An 18,719-nucleotide genomic window follows, 5' to 3' on the forward strand; every position below is an offset into this window, starting at 1 on the left:
ATCATCTACAGAGAAATCACACAATCTACCAAAAAAGCTATTAGAATTTTAAGTGAGTGTAACAAGGTTACAGATACGAGACCAATATACAAACTCAATTTTATTTATTTTATTATTTTTTTTAAAGATTTTATTTATTTATTTGACAGACAGAGATCACAAGCAGGCAGAGAGGCAGGCAGAGAGAGAGAGGAGGAAGCAGGCTCCCTGTGGAGCAGAGAGCCCGATGCGGGGCTCGATCCCAGGACCCTGAGATCATGACCTGAGCCGAAGGCAGAGGCTTTAACCCACTGAGTCACCCAGGCGCCCCAATTTTATTATTATTTTTTTAATCATGATGAGCGCACTCTTTAATCCCCATCACCTACTTCACCCATCCCCCCACCCATCTCCCCTCTGGCAACCATCAGGCTGTTCTCTACAGCTAAGAGTCTGTTTCTCGGTTTGTCTCTCTTATTTTTTTCCCTCTGCTCGTTTATTTCTTAAATTCCACATATGAGTGAAATTATATGATATTTGTCTTTCTCTGACTTATTTCACTTATTTCACTCTCTAGCTCAACCTACGTTGTTGCAAATGGCAAGATTTCATTCTTTTTTTATAGTTGAATTAATATTCCATTATATAGGGGCACCTGGGTGGCTCAGTCAGTTAAGTGTCTGCCTTCAACACTTTGATCAGGTCACGGTCCCAGGGTCCTGGGATGGAGCCCCACATCCAGCTCCCTGCTCAGCGAGGAGTCTGCTTGTCCCTCTGCCCCTAGTGCTTGCTCTATCACTCTCAAGTAAATAAATAAAATCTTAAAAAAAAATTCCATTATATATATTCATATATGTACATATAAATAAATATATATCACACTTTCTTTTTTTTTTTTTAAGATTTTATCTATTTATTTGACAGACAGAAATCATACGTAGGCAGAGAGGCAGGTAGAGAGAGAGGAAGGGAAGCAGGCTCCCCGCTGAGCAGAGAGCCTGACGCGGGGCTCGATCCCAGGACCCTGGGATTATGACCTGGGCCGAAGGCAGAGGCTTAACCCACTGAGCCACCCAGGTGCCCCTCACACTTTCTTTATTCATGTATCTATCAATGGACATTTGGGCTGTTTCCATAGTATGACTATTGTAAATAATGATACAATTTTATTTTATTTCTATATACTAGCATTCAACAATTAAAAATGAAATTTTAACATGACAACCATAAACAGCATGCCAAAATATGAAATTTAATAAAATGTGTACATGACCCACAAACTTAAAGCTACAAAACACTACTGAGAAAAATAAAAGACAACCTAAATGAGACATGTATTGTATCATGTTAATGAATTAAAAGATCAATATCGACGGGGTGACTGGGTGGCTCAGTGGGTTAAAGCCTCTGCCTTTGGCTCAGGTCATGATCCCAGGGTCCTGGGATCAAGCCCCACATTGGGCTCTCTGCTCAGTTGGGAGCCTGCTTCCTCCTCTCTCTTTGCCTGCTTCTCTACTTGTGATCTGTCTGTCAAATAAATAAATAAAATCTTTAAAAAAAAAAAAAAAAAGATCAATATGGCCAAGATGTCAATTCTCCCCCCAAACTGATCTATAGATTCTACACAATCCCAACAAAAGTTCCAACAAGCTTTTCTGAAAGAATTGATAAAGTGGGGGCACCTGGGTGGCTCAGTGGGTTAAAGCCTCTGCCTTCGGCTTGGGTCATGATCCCAGAGTCCTGGGATCGAGCCCCGAGTCAGGCTTTCTGCACCACCGGAAGTCTGCTTCCTCCTTTCTCACTGCCTGCCTCTCTGCCTACTTGTGATCTCTATCAAATAAATAAATATAATCTTAAAAAAAAAAAGAATTGATAAAGTGATTCTAAATTTGTATGAAGGGGTGCCTGGGTGGCTCAGTCAGTTAAGCGTCTGTCTTCATCTCAGGTCATGATCTTGGGGTCCTGGGATTGAACCCTGTGTCGGGCACCCTGCTCAGCAGAGGTTTGCTTCTCCCTCTTCTTCTGCCCCTCCCCCTGCTCATGCTTTCTTTCTCTCAAATGAATAAATAAAATCTTAAAAAATAATAAGAAATGAAATGAAAATTTGTATGGAAATGCCATGGACCAAAGCTAACACAATTCTGAAAAATCAGTCAAAAGACATTACATTACCTGATTTTAAGATCTACTATAAATCTACAGCAATCAAGACAGCATTTCATTTGCATTAGGAGAGACATAGAAATAAACAAAACAGAGCTCAGAAACTGACTTACGTATATACAATTTTGAAATTTTTAAAAAAGATTTATTTATTTATTTATTTGAGAGAGAGAGCACGAGTGGGGTGAGGGGCAGAGGGAGAGGCAGACTCTCTGCTGAGCAGGAAGCCCGATGTAGGGCTCAATCCCAGGACTAGATCCAGGATCACAACATGAGCCGAAGGCAGACACCTAACCGACTGAGCCACCCAGGTGCCCCTAATTTTTTAATTTTTGACAAAGGTGGCAAGATAATTCAATGGAGGAAGGGTAACCTGTTCAAGAAATGATACTGGAATAAGTTATATCCATATGGGGGGGGGTGAACCCCAGTCTCTACCAATACGCACATGAAAAGATCCTAACGTTATTAGTCATCACAAAAAAACCACAAGGAAATACCACTGAATACATACTCAGTAGAATGGCTAAAATTAAAAAGACACAATACCAAGTGTGGGTATGGATGTAGGACAGTAGAATGTTTGTTATACTACTGGTGAGAATAAAAAGTACAACTGTGTAAAATCACTTGAGCAGTTTATTATAAGACTAAATATATACTTACCACATGACCCAGCAATTCTACTCCTAAGTTTTTACCAAAAAAGATGAAAATATATCTCCTCAGAATACATGAGTATTCAGAGCAGCCCCACTAGAACCAATCATGTGGGGGAACAGACTCAAAGGTAATTCCCAGGACCCCCACTTCCTAGTATTCTGCCCCTGTGTGGTCCCACTGAGAGCGGGCAGGACCTGTGACTTGCTTTTGGCCAACAGGACATGGCAAACATGACAGGATGAACATAATTACATGTATGTGGTTACACTATGTAAGACTATAATGTCCATTTTGCTAAGAGACTCTCTTCCTCTGGCTTTGAAGAAGCCAAGAGACCATGTTTGGAAGACCCCTGTGGCAAAAAACATGTTGGTAGCCTCTGGCTCACTGAGGTCCTCAGTCCACAGGCCGTAAGGAACTAAATGCTGCCAACAGCCACACGAGCTAGGAAGCAGATCCTTCCCCAGCCAAGACCCAGATGAGATCACAGCCCCAGCAGACACCTTGATTTCTTATCTTGTCAGACTCAGCTAAACTGTGTCAAAAAATGAAACAAAAAAAATGTGTGCTCTTTTTGGTAATTTATATAAATTTGCTGTAATGCTGTTATGCAGAAATAGATAATTAACAGAATCCAAATGTCCATAAACTGGCTAACAGATCAACAAATTGTGGTATGTCTATACAAGAGAATATTACATACTAATAAAAAAATAATGAATTACTGGGGTGCCTGGGTGGCTCAGTTGGTTGAGCACTGCCTTCGGCTCAGGTCATGATCCCGGTGTCCTGGGATCAAGTCCCACATGGGGCTCCTTGCTCGGCAGGGAGCCTGCTTCTCCCTCTGCCTCTGCCTGCCATTCTGTCTGTCTGTGCTCACTCGCTCTCCCTCTCTCTGACAAATAAATAAAATCTTTAAAAAAAAAAATAATGAATTACTGATTCAACAATGTAGGCTTCACAGACATTACTCTGAGCAAAAGAAGTGAGACACAAAAGAACACATACACTATGAATTCATTCATATGTAATTCTAGGAAAGACAAATATAATCAATATGACAGAAAGTAGTTCAGATTTCCTGAGGCCAAAGGCTAGGATTTACTGGGACAAAGCATAAGGGGACACTTAGGAAAACTGGAATTATTTTGCTCTTGACCATGGTGGTGGTTACACAGGTATATACATTTGTCAAAACTCATTAAACTGACCACAAGACACCTCTTAGAATACCACAGTAAAGTTTTTGGCCATAAGGACTTTGTCACTTAATAAGCTATTAAATTAATGTATGAATTTTAAGTCACGATGGGGGCAACTTTTAGGGGGTTGGACAGGAGGGACACCAGAGGGGCTTCTGAAGTCCTGGTAATGTTTGATTTCTTACTGTAAGTACTGGTTACACAAGTATTTTCACTGTTAGAATTCACTAGGCCGGACTCATAATTTGTACACTTTCTGAGTATATGTTAAAAAAAGAAAAGAAAAAGAAAAAATTTAAAAACTAAGGAATCATTCTAGATTAAAGCATATGAAAGAGAAAAATCAATGCAATCCCTATTTCTTGATTGGATTTGGATTTTTCTTAATTGGGACAATCTGAATGTGCACTGTATTAGTAAATAAGATTTTATCAATATTAAGTTTCTTTTCTTTTTTAAGATTTTATTTATTTATTTGACCGAGATCACAAGTAGGCAGAGAGATAGGCAGAAAGAGAAGAGGAAGCAGGCTCCCCGCTGAGCAGAGAGCCCGATGCCGGGCTCGATCCCATGACCCTGGGATCACGACCTGAGCCGAAGGCAGAGGCTTTAACCCACTGAGCCACCCAGGCGCCCCTCAATACTGAATTTCTTGTGTGATAATGGTATCACGGTTATATAAGAGAATAACCTCACTCTTATGACAAGGTGAGGTATTCTAGGATGGAATACCATGATGTCCGTAACTCACCCTCAAATCTTCAAAAAAAAATATGTAAAGAGACAGAAATAAAGCAAATTCAGCAAAATGTAAACAGTGTATCTTGAAGTTTTCATAGGAGTTTTACAAGAGTTCTCTGTATAATTTTTTCAACATTTCTAGAGGTTGGAAATTTTTCAAAATAGAAAAAAGGTGAGGGGGAAAGTATCTCGTTTGAACTCCTGTGATTCAAGAGTTCAGCAGATTTCTAAAACTACCCATAGATTCTCGGAGAAGGGAACCAAAGCAGACTGAACACTGACTGAAGCAGATGCTCTTTACGTCCATGATTTCAGCTGACCCTCAGAACAACCCTGCAGGGTAATCGCTATTTTACAAAGGGGAAAACAGGGTCAGAGAGGTGGAGTGGCAGGTCAGATACGCATGAGTGCGAGTTCAAAGTCTGTCAGGATACAAAGTCATGCTCTTCTACTCCCTACTGTCCTCACTGTGTTCTTCTCCCTTCCCTGCTTCTGGGTTTTCTCAGTCCCGAATATACTACATCCAGGGAATCTCGACAGATTTGAAATCTATGCTCTGTAATAGACTCAATAGTCAGTAACCCACTAAACAATCAAACTGAACCATGCTTCTGCTCTTCATTGAAGACAACTGGCGGGGAAGTACAGAAACAAGGATAACCGCTCCTGTTCCTATGGGCCACACCACATACAGACTAGAAGGGCCTCTTGTAAGATCAACCATGCACACCAGAGTAACGTGAAGAAAACAACAAGGGTAGGAAGCAATAAACCTGAATTCCAACTCCAACACACCATCCTGAAGAAAAACTAAAAAGACCACCATTATGAAAAAAAGCAAGTATGTTACTGATTTCTAAAAGTCACAAAGGACAACTGGAATAAACACCAACATTCAGGATATTCCTTTAAATTGGAAGGAAATTACAAAACAAATAAAAGAAGAACTTCAGTGGGCTGACAGGCAATCTGTGAAAAATCATGCCCCCAAAAAAACATTATAAGACTTGAAAAAAGATTTCTCATTTGTAAGTGAAAATCCAGAGTTTAATGAATGCTATAATAACAGATAACACACTATGTCAAGCACTGTTCTAAAATTAAGTTAATTTAGAAGCACCTAGGTGGCTCAATTGGTTAAGTGTCTAACTCTTGGTTTCAGCTCAGGTCATGATCTCAGGGTTGTGGGATCAAATCCCCATCGGGCTCCACACTCAGTGGGAAGTCTACTTGAGACTCTGTCTCCCTCTCCCTCTGCCCCTCACCTGCTGACGCACACGTGTGCATTCTCTCTTTCAAATAAATAAATCTTTTGGGGCGCCTGGGTGGCTCAGTGGGTAAAACCGCTGCCTTCAGCTCAGGTCATGATCTCAGGGTCCTGGGATCGAGTACTGCATCGGGCTCTCTGCTCGGCAGGGAGCCTGCTTCCCCCTCTCTCTCTGCCTGCCTCTCTGCCTACTTGTGCTCTCTCTGTGTGTCAAATAAATTAAAAAATAAATTTAAAAAAAAAATTTTTTTTTAAATAAAAATTAAAAAATCAATAAATCTTTTTAAATAGGGGCTCCTGGGTGGCTCAGAGGGCTAAAGCCTCTGCCTTCAGCTCAGGTCATGATCCTGGGGTCCTAGGATAGAGCCCCCGCGTCAGGCTCTCTGCTCAGGGGGGAGCCTGCTTCCCTTTGCCTGTCTCTCTGCCTACTTGTGATCTCTGTCTGTCAAATAAATAAATAAAATCTTATAAATAAATAAATAAATATTTTGATTAATTAATTAATTGATCAAGTGAGTTTATTTATTCTCAGAGAAATCCTTTGAGATAGGCACTGGTGTTATTCCTATTGTGCAGATGGAGAAACTAAAGCCAAAGAAGTACCTTGCCCAAGATCACACAGCTGTTAAGTAGTGGGGCTAGGATTCTAAGCCGATAGGGATGGCTTTGGAGCCCACACCACTGCTCTACACTGTCTCTCAAAGGAAGAAAGGGTTGGTTATCACCCTGTAGCTTTCAAAATGAGCGACTGAGGCCACAAAGCTCACCCACAGACCTTCTATGAAACAAATACTGACTCAGCCCCAAAGGCAAAATGTGTTCCTTCTTACAGACCAGGTTTGCAGGGAATCATCCAAATAGTCCCTTCAATTCCATTCCACTTTGACTGGAGGAATGGGAAGCCAAGTAGATCAGGACTTGAAAATAAAATGACAAGCAACTGCTGAAAAGAGTTCGTTCATTTCATAAGTGTGCACTTGCAGCTTATTGTTAGACAGTGACAGAATTTGGCATGAGGACCTCAAATTCTCCCGAGACTGCCAGCGTATTCTGATGCAATCCCATCTCTACCAGCTTTGGAAAGGAGGGCAAAGGAGCAGCAGAGCTGAAAACCAAACAAGTGCTGGCCAAACCCTCTGAAAGGACCTTAGATCCCTTCTACACATACAGAGAGGACAATTTCCAGAACCAAAGGAATCCTTGGGCACTACAATGGTTCCAAGTGGCAAGCGTTTTAGTAGCCTTCACAGCACTGGCAAATTAAAAGTCCTAGAAGAATCAGGACTGAAGACCCCTTTAATCTCAGCCTGTGAACATTCCTAACATAGAACAGTTCAGAAAGGCCTAGATTCTGAGAAGCCTCAGCATTTGAGCAAGCAATGAGGTAGAAGGCAAGAAAGAAGGCCCCCTCCTCTGAGACACTCCTACACTCCAGAATTTCTGACAGTGAGAAGGCCAGAATCAGTCTTAGTTATTTCCCATAATTTACAATCCAGACATCTTTCTGAATCAGGCACTCTGCTAACAGAAGCTGGTCTGGGGAACACACAGCTCCTCTTAAGTGCTATTCCTGTAATAGACTTATCATGAAGAATATAACAGTAAGAAACTTTAAGGAGTGTTCTTCTCCCAAGGAAGGAAAATACCAGTAACCTATGAAAAGTCTACAGGGGCTTCAAGGAGGTGGGAGGTGAATGATGAAGTCCAGACTGGAACCATTTTCTTCTTCCTCTGTCTAATCCTAACTAAATGTAAGCATGTGTGGTAACTAGTGGAGTCACACATCTGGGTTTAAATCCAGAGCCAATCAGACACATGATTTAGGGCATGTTACAGACCTTAAGCATCCACTTCTGTGAAATGGCAGTTAACAGCCTGATTTTCATAAAGGTCATAATGAGCACTAAACAACCATAAACGTTAATTTGTCCCCAGCATGACAGCACACCCTCAGTAAATGCTCGGTACCGCTTACCCCATCCATGTCTACTCCAGCCCACTCCACCTCTGAATTTCAAATCCTTTCCTAGGCCTTATCATCCACTGCTTTCCGACAGCAGACGTACAGGCAAGAGCACCGGCCCTCAAGGTCCCCTAAATGGAATGGGAGTTAGCTGAATCGGTGTCTGAAAAGCTAGAACGGAGTCCTTTGGCGGAGAAAACCAAACTCTGGGAAGCAAGGACGGATCCTCAACCAAAAGCCTGGTGGCGTCTGTTGTTTACAAGTGAGTCCCTTTCCTACCAACGCACTGCGAGGGTCCAAGTACATTTCCGACCCTCCAATTTGGCAGGGAACGCGCAAAGGTGACAGAGAGGCTGGCAGTGGCGCCACTTCAGCGAGGCTGAGGCTGTGGGAAAGTGGGACCCCTGACGGAGTCTGGGCCCTCCTGGGAGCGGACAACCGAGAACGATCGAGCCTCTCACCCCTATCTTCTCAAGCAGGGGCCCTTACGGCTCAGGGCTGGAGGCTTCTCAAGCGTCCTGCCACCGTCCCGGCCAAGCGCAAGTGGGGCCTGAGGGGCCCTCAGGCTGGAAGTGGGGGCCCGCGGTGCCCCCGAGCCCGGGCTCGGGAATGTGGTCTAAGAGGGGTCACCGGGGGAGGGGCCGGACGGCTAGGACCTGAGGAGGGGCGGGGCCCAGGAGGGGGCAAGAGGTCGGGGCCACTCGCTGCGGAGGCTCTGGGCCCCCACTCGGCTGCCAGCCGCACGCCGAGCGCCCCCTCCAGCCAGGGTCCCCGCCACTACGGCAGGGCAGTCCCACTCCCCTTACCTGGCTCGGCTGCTCTGCCTGCTCCGAGGACGCCATCTTTCTGAGGCCTAACTAATCTATCGCCGCTGGGCGAGGCTTCTCCCAAGCGCCCTCGCTCTCGCACACACGCCCAGACCGAAGTAGCCGGAACTGAGCTGGTCGATGGCAGGCACGTAGGGAGGAGAGTGAACTCCCACGGCTGGGTCACCTCAAGCTATTGCCACTAGGTCTCCGCTGGCCAGGAAGATCCTAAGTCCGTCCTTTTTGCATTTTTATATGTGTATTATTCTCATTGAATTAAATCTCTGCCCATCCCCACGATGCCTTGGGTACAGGTAGGGACTCACAAAGTCTTTAATAAATGAATGAATGGGAAGAAACTTGGAAATTAATTAATTTAGGCTCAGTTCAGTACCGTTTGTTGAATGCCTACTATTTGCCAGGCACTTTGGTAACCGCTAGAAATAAAAAGATCCAAGACTCAGCTCCTGCACACACAACTACAGCATCTTGGAGATAGGTCTGATAAAGGTTTGCAGATCTATTAGGAGAACGCTGAATGGAGCTTTTTTGGAAAAGAGAAGCTTCCACATTCTTACTTTATAGTAGTTAGGTTTTAAGCTAACTATAAAATTACACGAAAAGATTGCATGTATTAGAACTCAGTTCGTATTGCAGTTGTGTTTTGTGATTGATTATGGAGTGTTCAAAACGGTTGCCTCAAGTAACAATTCCCCCTACCAAAAGCTGTTTTAAATGCCTACTCTTTTCTTAGGAGATATCTTATTTTCTTATAAACAAAATATGAAAGAGACTCAATGAATATGGGTTATTTCTTGTTTACATAATATGCCCCCACTTTTAAAGGAGGAAACTTTTTTTTTTAAGATTTTATTTATTTATTTGTCTGAGAGAGAGATCACAAGTAGGCAAGGGGGGGAGCAGGCTCCCTGCTGAGCAGAGCCCCCCCCCTCCCCTGCAGGGCTCCATCCCAGGACCCTGAGATCATGACCTGAGCCAAAGGCAGAGGCTTAACCCACTGAGCCTCCCAGATGCCCCTAATTTTTTTATTATTATTTTAATGTTTAATTTTTCAGAGTGGGTAAGTAGCAGTATTAGAATGAAGATGAATTTATTGCCAAGCAGCATCTGGACAATCTCAAACTGTGATGTGGTTTACATTTTCCCTTTCCCCTCTGCTTTCTTTTTTTTTTTTTTTTTTTTAAGATTTTATTTATTTACTTGAGAGAGAGACAGTGAGAGAGAGCATGAGCGAGGAGAAGGTCAGAGGGAGAAGCAGACTCCCCATGGAGCTGGGAGTCCGATGCGGGACTCGATCCCGGGACTCCAGGATCATGACCTGAGCCGAAGGCAGTCGTCCAACCAACTGAGCCACCCAGGCGTCCCATCCCCTCTGCTTTCTTTGAGACCTTAATGTTTAATCTAGTTGTGTAAGCATTTTGTTCCGGGATCTCAACCCAATTTGCACAGCTAAAGCAGGGAATCGAACTGGTGGAAATGTATCTTATGCTTCTCTGTTACATTTTCAGCAGGACTGAAAACTACAGTCATCAATTTTTAAACTGACTTCCTTCAGATTATCCTGAAAGTTGGGACATCTTACAGATCTTTTCAGTTTGGAGAGGGAAAACAAACTAATACAGTACAATGACAGATTGTTCCATTTAAATATTAACATTAGGCATCTATATATGTAAACAAGAGTGCTCTAAAAACACAAGGGAGTATATATGCGTGTCTTTCATAATGCAAAATAAATCCCTGTTGACCTCATTTTGATCCCGGTACTGAAAATCCTAAATATAAAGTACAAAAACACTCCCCTGGGCCGAACTGAGCCACATAACGAAGTAGGCTTCGAACCAAGAGACTACAGCTCCCGGCACGCCCCCGAAGCCGTACGTGATTAGCCGCAACTAAAACTACATCTCCCGGCGTGCCTTGGTGGTACGCGTGATTTGCCGCAAAGAGAACTACATCTCCCGGCACGCCGCGGGAGGGAGGAGGGCGCCGCGCGGAACCTCCCTGACTTCCCCGAGTCAGTCAGGTCCCACCCTGAAGAGAATGGAGGTGGTCGGGGAAGCCGAGACTGAGACCCGGGCTCTGAAGCCTTGTCTGCTGCGCCGCAACCACAGCCGAGAGCAGCATGGCGTGGCGGCCTCCTGTCTCGAGGAGCTGAGGAGCAAGGGTGGGCGCGGGACGCGGGCGGAGGCTGTGGGGGCCGGGGTCGAGGCCGGGGCGGGGGCTGTGGCTGCGGGGAGCCGGCCCGGGTGAGGATGTCTGGCAGGGGCGAAGCCGGGTCAGCTGGAGCGACTTGGGACGGAAATAACCGACGTGGGCACAGCGATTGACAAATTTCAAAGCGATTATCTCGTGTGAGACTCCTCATGGTGGGAAGGTAGACGGGAAGCAATATGCAAATTAAGACCGACTGGACTTGGGTGCATTGCCTAAAATCACTCAGATCTCGGACCAGACCCAGCCCGGGGTGTATTCCTGCCTCCCGGGCTCCCTGCGGTGATCCTGGCGCCCCCAGCTGAGCCCCCGGGCAGGGTGGGAGCGCCTTTGCACCGTCAGTTCTGGCAGGCACTTGTGTGGCCAAGAGGGAAATGCTGCAGACCATTCTGGAGTTCCAGGCAAGGGGCAGGTGCTGTGAATGACCAGAGTTCTGAGTCCCGGCCCCACACTGACTAGCCGCTTGACCTTGTACTTAAGCAGCCCGCGACCCTCAGTTTTCTCATCCGCAAAATGGGTCTAATATTTCCAGCCCTGCTTCACAGGATCCTTGGGACTCTCAAAGCAGATGATGCATTTACATGACTTACAAGTATTATGAGCCGGTAGCAATGGATTGTTTATCCACAGAAGTTGTACTGGTTAAAGGTGTGAGCCGAGCGGTCCCCAGGAATGTAGTCAAAGGGGATGTCAGTGTTCAGTGCTTTTTCTCAGAGTCACCAAGACCCGAAAGATACCAGACAGGAATCTTTCAGAGACCCAGGAGCAGCCAAAGCGTTATAGATGCTTTAGTGAGATGGCTTTTGCCATACCAACGTGAACTTATTTTTCCGGACATTAGGGTGCTTACGTTTTAGTTCCCCTTGAGTGCATTAGCTGGATGCGCTGGGCACAGAAGCTTGTGTTAAGTGTTTGTGTTCTCTGGAGCTCAGCCTTTGCAAGACTTGCGGTTCTGTTCGGGTGCTGGACAGCACTGCCCAACCATATATGTCGCTCGTGGCTACTTTACTTCTCACTCTCATCCCAGTCGCATTTTAGACTTTGTCATCACCAAATGGGAGGTGCAGACTTCCCTGGACAAGCCTCTTGCCCTGTGACAATAAAGATGAGACGCTACTGATACAAACTTCTGCTTCTCTTGTGCCTTCCTGTAGGTTAGAAAGGATGCAGAGATCAATGCTTCAAAGGACACAAAGCATTTCCTTTTTTCTTTTTTTTTTTTAAGATTTTATTTATTTATTTGACAGAGAGATCACAAGTAGGCAGAGAGGCAGGCAGAAAGGCAGGCAGAGAGAGAGGGGGAAGCAGGCTCCCTGCTGAGCAGAGAGCCCGATGCGGGGCTCGATCCCAGGACCCTGGGATCATGACCTGAGCCAAAGGCAGAGGCTTAACCCACTGAGCCACCCAGGCACCCCCTTTTTTTCTGTTCTTTTCTTTTTTTCTTTCCTTTTCCTTCTTTTCTTTCCTTTCTCTCTTTTCTTTCTTTCTTTTGACTTTTGACACAGGAGAATTTAAGATGACCACCACGTAAATGAATGAAAGACTGCCCGTTCCCATGGAATCAAATCAGACTTTGCTTTGTTTTTCAAACCAAAACTGCCTTTCAAGTAAAGTTGTATGAGGGCCTTCTAACGTGAAGGTAGAGAAGCTACAAGAGTCAGTCTGTGGGGTTTAAATCTTAGCTCTGATACTTACTGTGTGACTTTGGACAAGTTACTTAACCTCCCTGAGCCTTGGGTTTGACATCTGTAAAATGGGAATAACAATCATCCATACTTAGAGGATTTTTAGGAGAATACTGTATACGAGAAGCACTTAGTACCAGGCATGTAGTAAGTGGTATATTTGCCAGTAGTTTTAGTTGTTGTTGTAGTTACGTTAACTACCAGGAATTCTGCTATGCTCTGGGAGCATATATTAGTGAGAGTACAGGGACAGATATAATTTCCTTATGGATACTTTGTCAATTGCCAAATTTTTTATTCCTCTTAGCCTGTGACATTCTGGCCATTGATAAGTCCCTGGCTCCAGTCACCCTGGTTCTGGCAGAGGACGGCACCATCGTGGATGATGACGATTACTTCCTGTGTTTACCTTCCAATACCAAGTTTGTAGCGTTGGCCAATAATGAGAAGTGGGCATACAGCAATTCAGGTAAGAAACCCTGGCCACATATGAAGTCATCTAAGCAATACAGCATCCACCGTGATTCATTCTACTGCACAGACGCCTAGTTGCCGCTTGTCTGGTTCAGCATTTACGCAGCTAACATTTACTGAGCCCCTTCTGCCTGCCATGGCGTGGTGCAGAGTCTTGGAGTAAAGATGAATGAGACGTGGGCCCGGTTCTCAAATAACTTAAAGACCAACAGTAACTAAAATGCGGCATGGCAGGGAGATCCAGGCAGAGTCAAGCAGTCCAGATTCACTCCAGAGTACTATTTGCTAGCCATGTGACCTTGAGCAAGTTCCCTAACTTCTTAGCACCTTACTGAGGTAATAATTGTAGTACCTCTCTCTCCTAGGTGTGGTAGGGCTGATAGAACATAGTATATACCAAACCAGGCTTTCTCAACAATACTATTGACATTTTGTGCTGGAGAATTCTTTGTTGTGGGGACTGTTCTGTCCATTGCAGGATATGAGCAGCAACCTTGGCCTTTGCCGGCTAGATGCCAGCAGTATCTCTTTACCCCATTTGTGACAACCAAAAATGCCTTCAGACGTTGTCAAATGTCTTCCCAGGGGGGAGGCAAAGTCACTCCCAGTTGAGAACCACTGATAAAAAACCTGTAGATCTTGCCTGACCCACAGAAAGCTCTCAGTAAGTGTTACACCATCATCATCACTGGAGATACAAAGGGGACTAATATTGATGAGCAAGGATCAAAGGCTAAGAAATGTCCCCATTGGAGAAAGCCACCATGCCGCTAAATTGAGGAAGTCACCCTCCAGCAGTGGCTCTGCCAGTCGCCTTTTTACTCAGCCCCAGGGACAGCAGACAGTGGCTACAGCTGCTCCGGTCAAGGATGAGACTAACCCCAAGCACAGGAGAAAGTGCTGCGGACAATGAACGTTTTTGTGTACAGAAACGGGGTGCACGCAGAAATACAGCCCACCTAAAGGGAAGTGTGGCAGGGTCCTGGGTGTGCATGATCGTGCATCAGGTTTAAAGTGGCTTCTTTCCGTAAGAAGGATACAGAGCAGTTTCAAACAGGAAAAAATTGAAGGTGGGAAAGAAGGGAAAATAGAGGTCCTAGATGAGGATTGGCTTTCCTCTGAACCCCTGAGGAAAGGCTCTTCTTCACCACTGAAATTATCCTAAATGGTCAGGGAAGCACGTACAGTATCCTCGAGGCCTGTGTGTTGGAGGAGGAGGTGAACATAGCACCTCGGGTCTCTCTGTGACTGGCTTCCCCCCATGTCAGATGGAGGCACAGCATGGATTTCCCAAGAGTCCTTTGACGTGGATGAAACAGACAGCGGGGCAGGGCTGAAGTGGAAGCATGTGGCCAGGCAGCTGAAGGAGGACCTGTCCAGCATCATCCTCCTGTCCGAGGAAGACCTCCAGGTAAGCCCCCTCCACAGCCCGCAGCCACACTCACCCGGCCTCCGCTGCCCCCAGCCCCTTAGTTTCCATGCATCTTGCCAGAATAATTTCATTATTTCTTAATTCTCAAACGCTACTTTGGTGACAACCAAGACTCTTCATTTTCTAATTCTCGCACCTAGAGTAGAAAATACAGAAGCTCAGGGGTGCCTGGGGGGGTACAGTCAGTTAAGTGTCCGACTCTTGATTTTGGCTCAGGTCACGATCTCACAGTGGTGAAATGGAGCCCCGCATCAGGCTCTGTGTTCAGCACGAAATCTGCTTGAGATTCTCTCTCCCTCTGCCCCTCCCCTGCTCTCTCACTCTCCATCTCTCTCAAAATAAATAAATAAAATCTTAAAAAAGAAAAAAGAAAATTCAGATGTCCAGGCCCCACTAGACCTATTTAGGCTCACGGAGCGGGGCGGGGAGTTAAGGACGTAGCGCCAGAGTATGGAGTTGAGAGGAACCAAGTGAAATCTCAGCTCCTTCACTACGGCTTTGAGCCAGTAACTTAGCCTCTTTGCCTATATTTCCTGTCCAGTAAAACTGGGATAAAAATAGTATGTGTTAATTCCAAAAAATATTTCTTGAGCCCCTGCCCTGTACCTGGCAGGGTCCTGTCTAGGGGTGCAGTGGTGAACAAGCCAGACCCAGAATTCTGATGGAGGGAAGCATCTTAGAGGGGTAGCGGGTGGGGCAGTGTGCCGAGAGCAGCAGGGCTAGCGGTCTAGATGGGGAGGTCGGGGAGGCCCCTTCAAGGAGTGGCTTTGGTAATTTTTAAACTTAGAAGCTTATATATTTGAATAAATACTATGAATACAGTCACATGGCTCAAAATCCGAGGGGTATGGAAAGCTATCCTGGTAGCCCAGAAGTGAAAGCATTCGAAACATGCCAGGCACTGATGAACGGCTGAGTCCAATGTGGCCGAGCCGCACAGTGGCGTGTCATTCAGCCCTTAGAGGAATGTCGGATTAACACGCGCTGTGACATGGACAAGCCTTCAAAATACTGTGCTAAGTGAGAGAAGCCAGATGTGTAAGACTACAGATTTATAGTTGCATTTCTATGAAGGGGCCGCAATAGCCAAATCCATAGAGATAGAAGGTAGGCGAGTGGACTGCCTGGGGCTGCGGTTGGGGGAACTTGGAGAAGAAACCGAGTAATTGCTAGTAGGTACAGTTCTTTTCGGGGTGGTGAAAATGTTCTGAACTGGATCGCGGCGATGACTGCACAGCTCTGTGAGGGTACTAAACCCACCTAGGTATGCCCGTCCTGTGGATGAATTGTGAGGTGTGTGAATTATATCTCAGTAAAGCTGTTTGCCTGGCCTGGTGGGGGAGGGGTGTGGGAGGAGGTGCTGGGGGGGGAGGGGTGTACGTGAAAAATCTTACTCCTGCCCCAGCCACTACATTTCCCTTCCCAGAGATAACCAATCTCTCAGATTCCCATTCTAGGGCTATTTTATATACTAGTAAATACAAGTATATTTTCTCCTCCCCTATATTACACAAGTGGAAGCATATTTACTCTTTTTTTTTTTTTTAAGATTTTATGTATTTATTTGACAGAGAGAAATCACAAGTAGATGGAGAGGCAGGCAGAGAGAGAGAGGGAAGCAGGCTCCCTGCTGAGCAGAGAGCCCGATGTGGGACTCGATCCCAGGACCCTGAGATCATGACCCGAGCCGAAGGCAGCGGCTTAACCCACTGAGCCACCCAGGTGCCCCTATTTGTAGGTTTCTTAAAGTCTGTTTTGCTCATTAGGTGCTCATTGATGTTCCGTGTTCAGACCTGGCTCAGGAACTCTGCCAAAGTTGCATCACGGTGCAGGGGCTTCAGAACACCCTCCAGCAGGTGCTTGACCAGAGGGAGGAAGCCCGTCAGTCCAAGCAGCTCTTGGAGCTCTACCTCCAGGCTTTGGAGAAGGAGGGCAGCATCTTGTCAAAGCAACAAGGTAGGAACCACTGGCCAGGGGAGTCCCCCTGAGGGCCGAAGGCCTAGAGAGCCTTTCCTGGGGAGAGAACCGGGGTTTATAAGAGGGTCAGACAGGCGAGCAGCCGCAGCTGCTGGTGTCCTGAAATGAAATGACTTGCTTCCGTCCTGCCTGATTGCTGGGTGTGCAGCGGTGCACTCACACCGTGTGCCGTCTCCGTCGCGTCTGCTTTGCAGAGTCCAGCGCCAGCTTCAGTGATGACATGGATGCAGTCGATGCGGGCACTAACCGTGAGAGCTCATCCGGAGTCACCCTTACCGGCCAGGTCCTTACCGCGCTGAAGGAGAAGCCGGCCCCAGAGCTGAGTCTGTCTAGCCGGGATTTGGAGGTGGGCGAGAACCAGGGACCCTGAGCTGCACCGAGCCACTCCCCCCGGGGGTGCAGTGTTGCCCTGCAGAGGCGCGTGCGAGGGCGCTTTCCACCTCTGCAGACCCTGACTCACAGCTGCCCGTTTGCAAAGCATCTCATTTAATCTATATCACACGGCTTGAGCAAAACGGGGTGCACTCCCTCAGATCGTCAAACATTATTCTCTGGGGCACAGCGGGCTATGGAGTGAGCAAACGTTGACAGGGAGGAATGGCAGGGCTCAGGTGTCTGGTTCTGTCGGCCCCGGAGGACAGTCCGTGGGCGGTGAGGCGCACGCGGGATGTAGTGAAAGGCACACCTGCGGGGGTCCTCTTGTGCTGGCTCCGCAGCCATGGAACCGGAAGCCGATGCCACTTCTCGTCCTTCATCCTCGCCCCTGTCCCACGCACCTCCCCAGTGTCGCTGGGAGGGAGGAAGCCTATTGACTCGCGCTGGGCTACAGTTCCTGTAAGTGGAGGACTTGCCTTTCCAGAGATCCTTTCCTGGCGGTGTTGGAGGGTAAGAAAAGGCCTGTGGAGGCCAAATGCAAACGAAAACGCTGCCATTTCCGCGCCAGGACATAGCCCAGGCTGGTGTGGCCTGGTCTTGTTCCCCTAAAGAAGCTCCCGGGAGCCTGCGAGCAGAGGTCATGGTTCTCAGTGGCTCTTGTTCTTGCCGCAGTTGGTCACCAAGGAAGACCCCAGAGCGCTGGCCGTTGCCTTGAGCTGGGACGTAAAGAAGACGGAGACGGTGCAGCAGGCCTGTCACCAGGAGCTCAGCCGGCGGCTCCAGCAGGTGCAGAGCCTGCGTTCTCTCCGGAGCATGTCCACGAGGAAGAGCTCGCCGCCCGGAGAACCGCCGGAGCCCAAGCGAGCTAAACAAGAGCCCGCGTAGCCGCCGCTGGAGAACCTGCGACCTTGTTTTTATTCGCGAGAAATACCTTCAGCCTGTTTCCCCGAGCTGGTGCCTTACTGGTGGCCGCCCCACCCCCCCACCCCCGCTTCCGGGGTGTTCTCCCGCAGCAGGCCGGAGGACCGGCGGCCTTCCCTTCCCGAAGAGCCCTTCCACCTTCTAATGACGAGGCCGTGTCCACAGAACCCCGCCCCTTCTGATGAGAGCTTCTTACGTTTTCTGTTTGAAAGAAACTGTCAAGGACAGTAAAAAGAAATTCCAGACGCACTGTCCTTGTTCTCAAGCCAGAACTGCAGAATTCTAAACACAAATGATAGTCGAGAAGGTGACAGAACGGAGTTGATGTATGGCCACAAACTCGCGTCTCAAGTTAATGAGTTTTTTGGTTTGTGTAAAGACACGTATTAAGTTTGCAGACCACAGGGACATATGGTGAGTGCAATTTGCCATTTCTAATTGTGAAATTATATCTGTTACCACTGTGAGACTGTTTCCAGTCTTCTGATATGTTTCATCAGCAGGGGGGATGAAAGGTCATTAAATCGATCTCCATGTGATACGACTGTGAGTCTCTCTGGGTGCAAAGCAGAGCCTTCTGGTTTGTGTACTTCCTGTTTCTGTACAAACTTGGTCTTTGGGTTTTGTACTCTGACTTGGAACAGATTTCCATCCAGATGAATGTCCAGCATGACATTCAAATTCACGCATGCTATGGGCCGATTCTTCGTTATCCAGAATCATCCTGCACAGGCGGGCAGAACTGGCATCGCCCGCCTCCCTCTGCCCGCTCAATGCCAGTGGCAGTCTGCAGGCCCCGAGACAACTGAAAACATCCCCACACACTTTCAGGATGC

At 46.8% G+C, this 18,719-nt stretch overlaps 2 protein-coding genes across 3 annotated transcripts in view; one reads left to right on the plus strand and one right to left on the minus strand.

The window, feature by feature from the left end:
- PEX14 (peroxisomal biogenesis factor 14) overlaps positions 1-8,879 on the minus strand; it is a 139,093-nt gene extending 130,214 nt beyond the window's left edge. For both annotated transcript variants that reach the window (XM_032301789.1, XM_032301787.1), the window contains exon 1: positions 8,785-8,879. In XM_032301789.1, the coding sequence (XP_032157680.1) occupies positions 8,785-8,820 (36 nt within the window). In that variant the 5' untranslated portion in view covers positions 8,821-8,879. The remainder of the gene's footprint in view (positions 1-8,784) is intronic.
- A 1,874-nt stretch (positions 8,880-10,753) lies between these two features.
- DFFA (DNA fragmentation factor subunit alpha) lies at positions 10,754-18,424 on the plus strand. Its single transcript, XM_032301790.1, has 6 exons — positions 10,754-10,972; positions 13,012-13,173; positions 14,447-14,589; positions 16,377-16,566; positions 16,782-16,933; positions 17,635-18,424. Exons 1-6 carry the CDS (start codon positions 10,849-10,851, stop codon positions 17,845-17,847), a joined length of 984 nt encoding a protein of 327 aa, XP_032157681.1. The 5' UTR covers positions 10,754-10,848; the 3' UTR covers positions 17,848-18,424.
- The last annotated feature ends 295 nt before the right edge of the window (positions 18,425-18,719 follow it).

Source organism: Mustela erminea, chromosome 10 (assembly GCF_009829155.1).
Source record: "Mustela erminea isolate mMusErm1 chromosome 10, mMusErm1.Pri, whole genome shotgun sequence".
NCBI classification, from domain to species: Eukaryota; Metazoa; Chordata; class Mammalia; order Carnivora; family Mustelidae; genus Mustela; species Mustela erminea.

What these genes read in the sequence shown, in the direction of transcription:
- DFFA (XM_032301790.1), top strand. Translation starts at nt 10,849, where the DNA reads ATGGAGGTGGTCGGGGAAGCCGAGACTGAGACCCGGGCTCTGAAGCCT. An exon ending in GTGGGCATACAGCAATTCAG is followed by an intron (nt 13,174 to 14,446) that starts GTAAGAAACCCT and finishes CCCCCATGTCAG; the next exon opens with ATGGAGGCACAGCATGGATT. An exon ending in TGTCCGAGGAAGACCTCCAG is followed by an intron (nt 14,590 to 16,376) that starts GTAAGCCCCCTC and finishes TTTGCTCATTAG; the next exon opens with GTGCTCATTGATGTTCCGTG.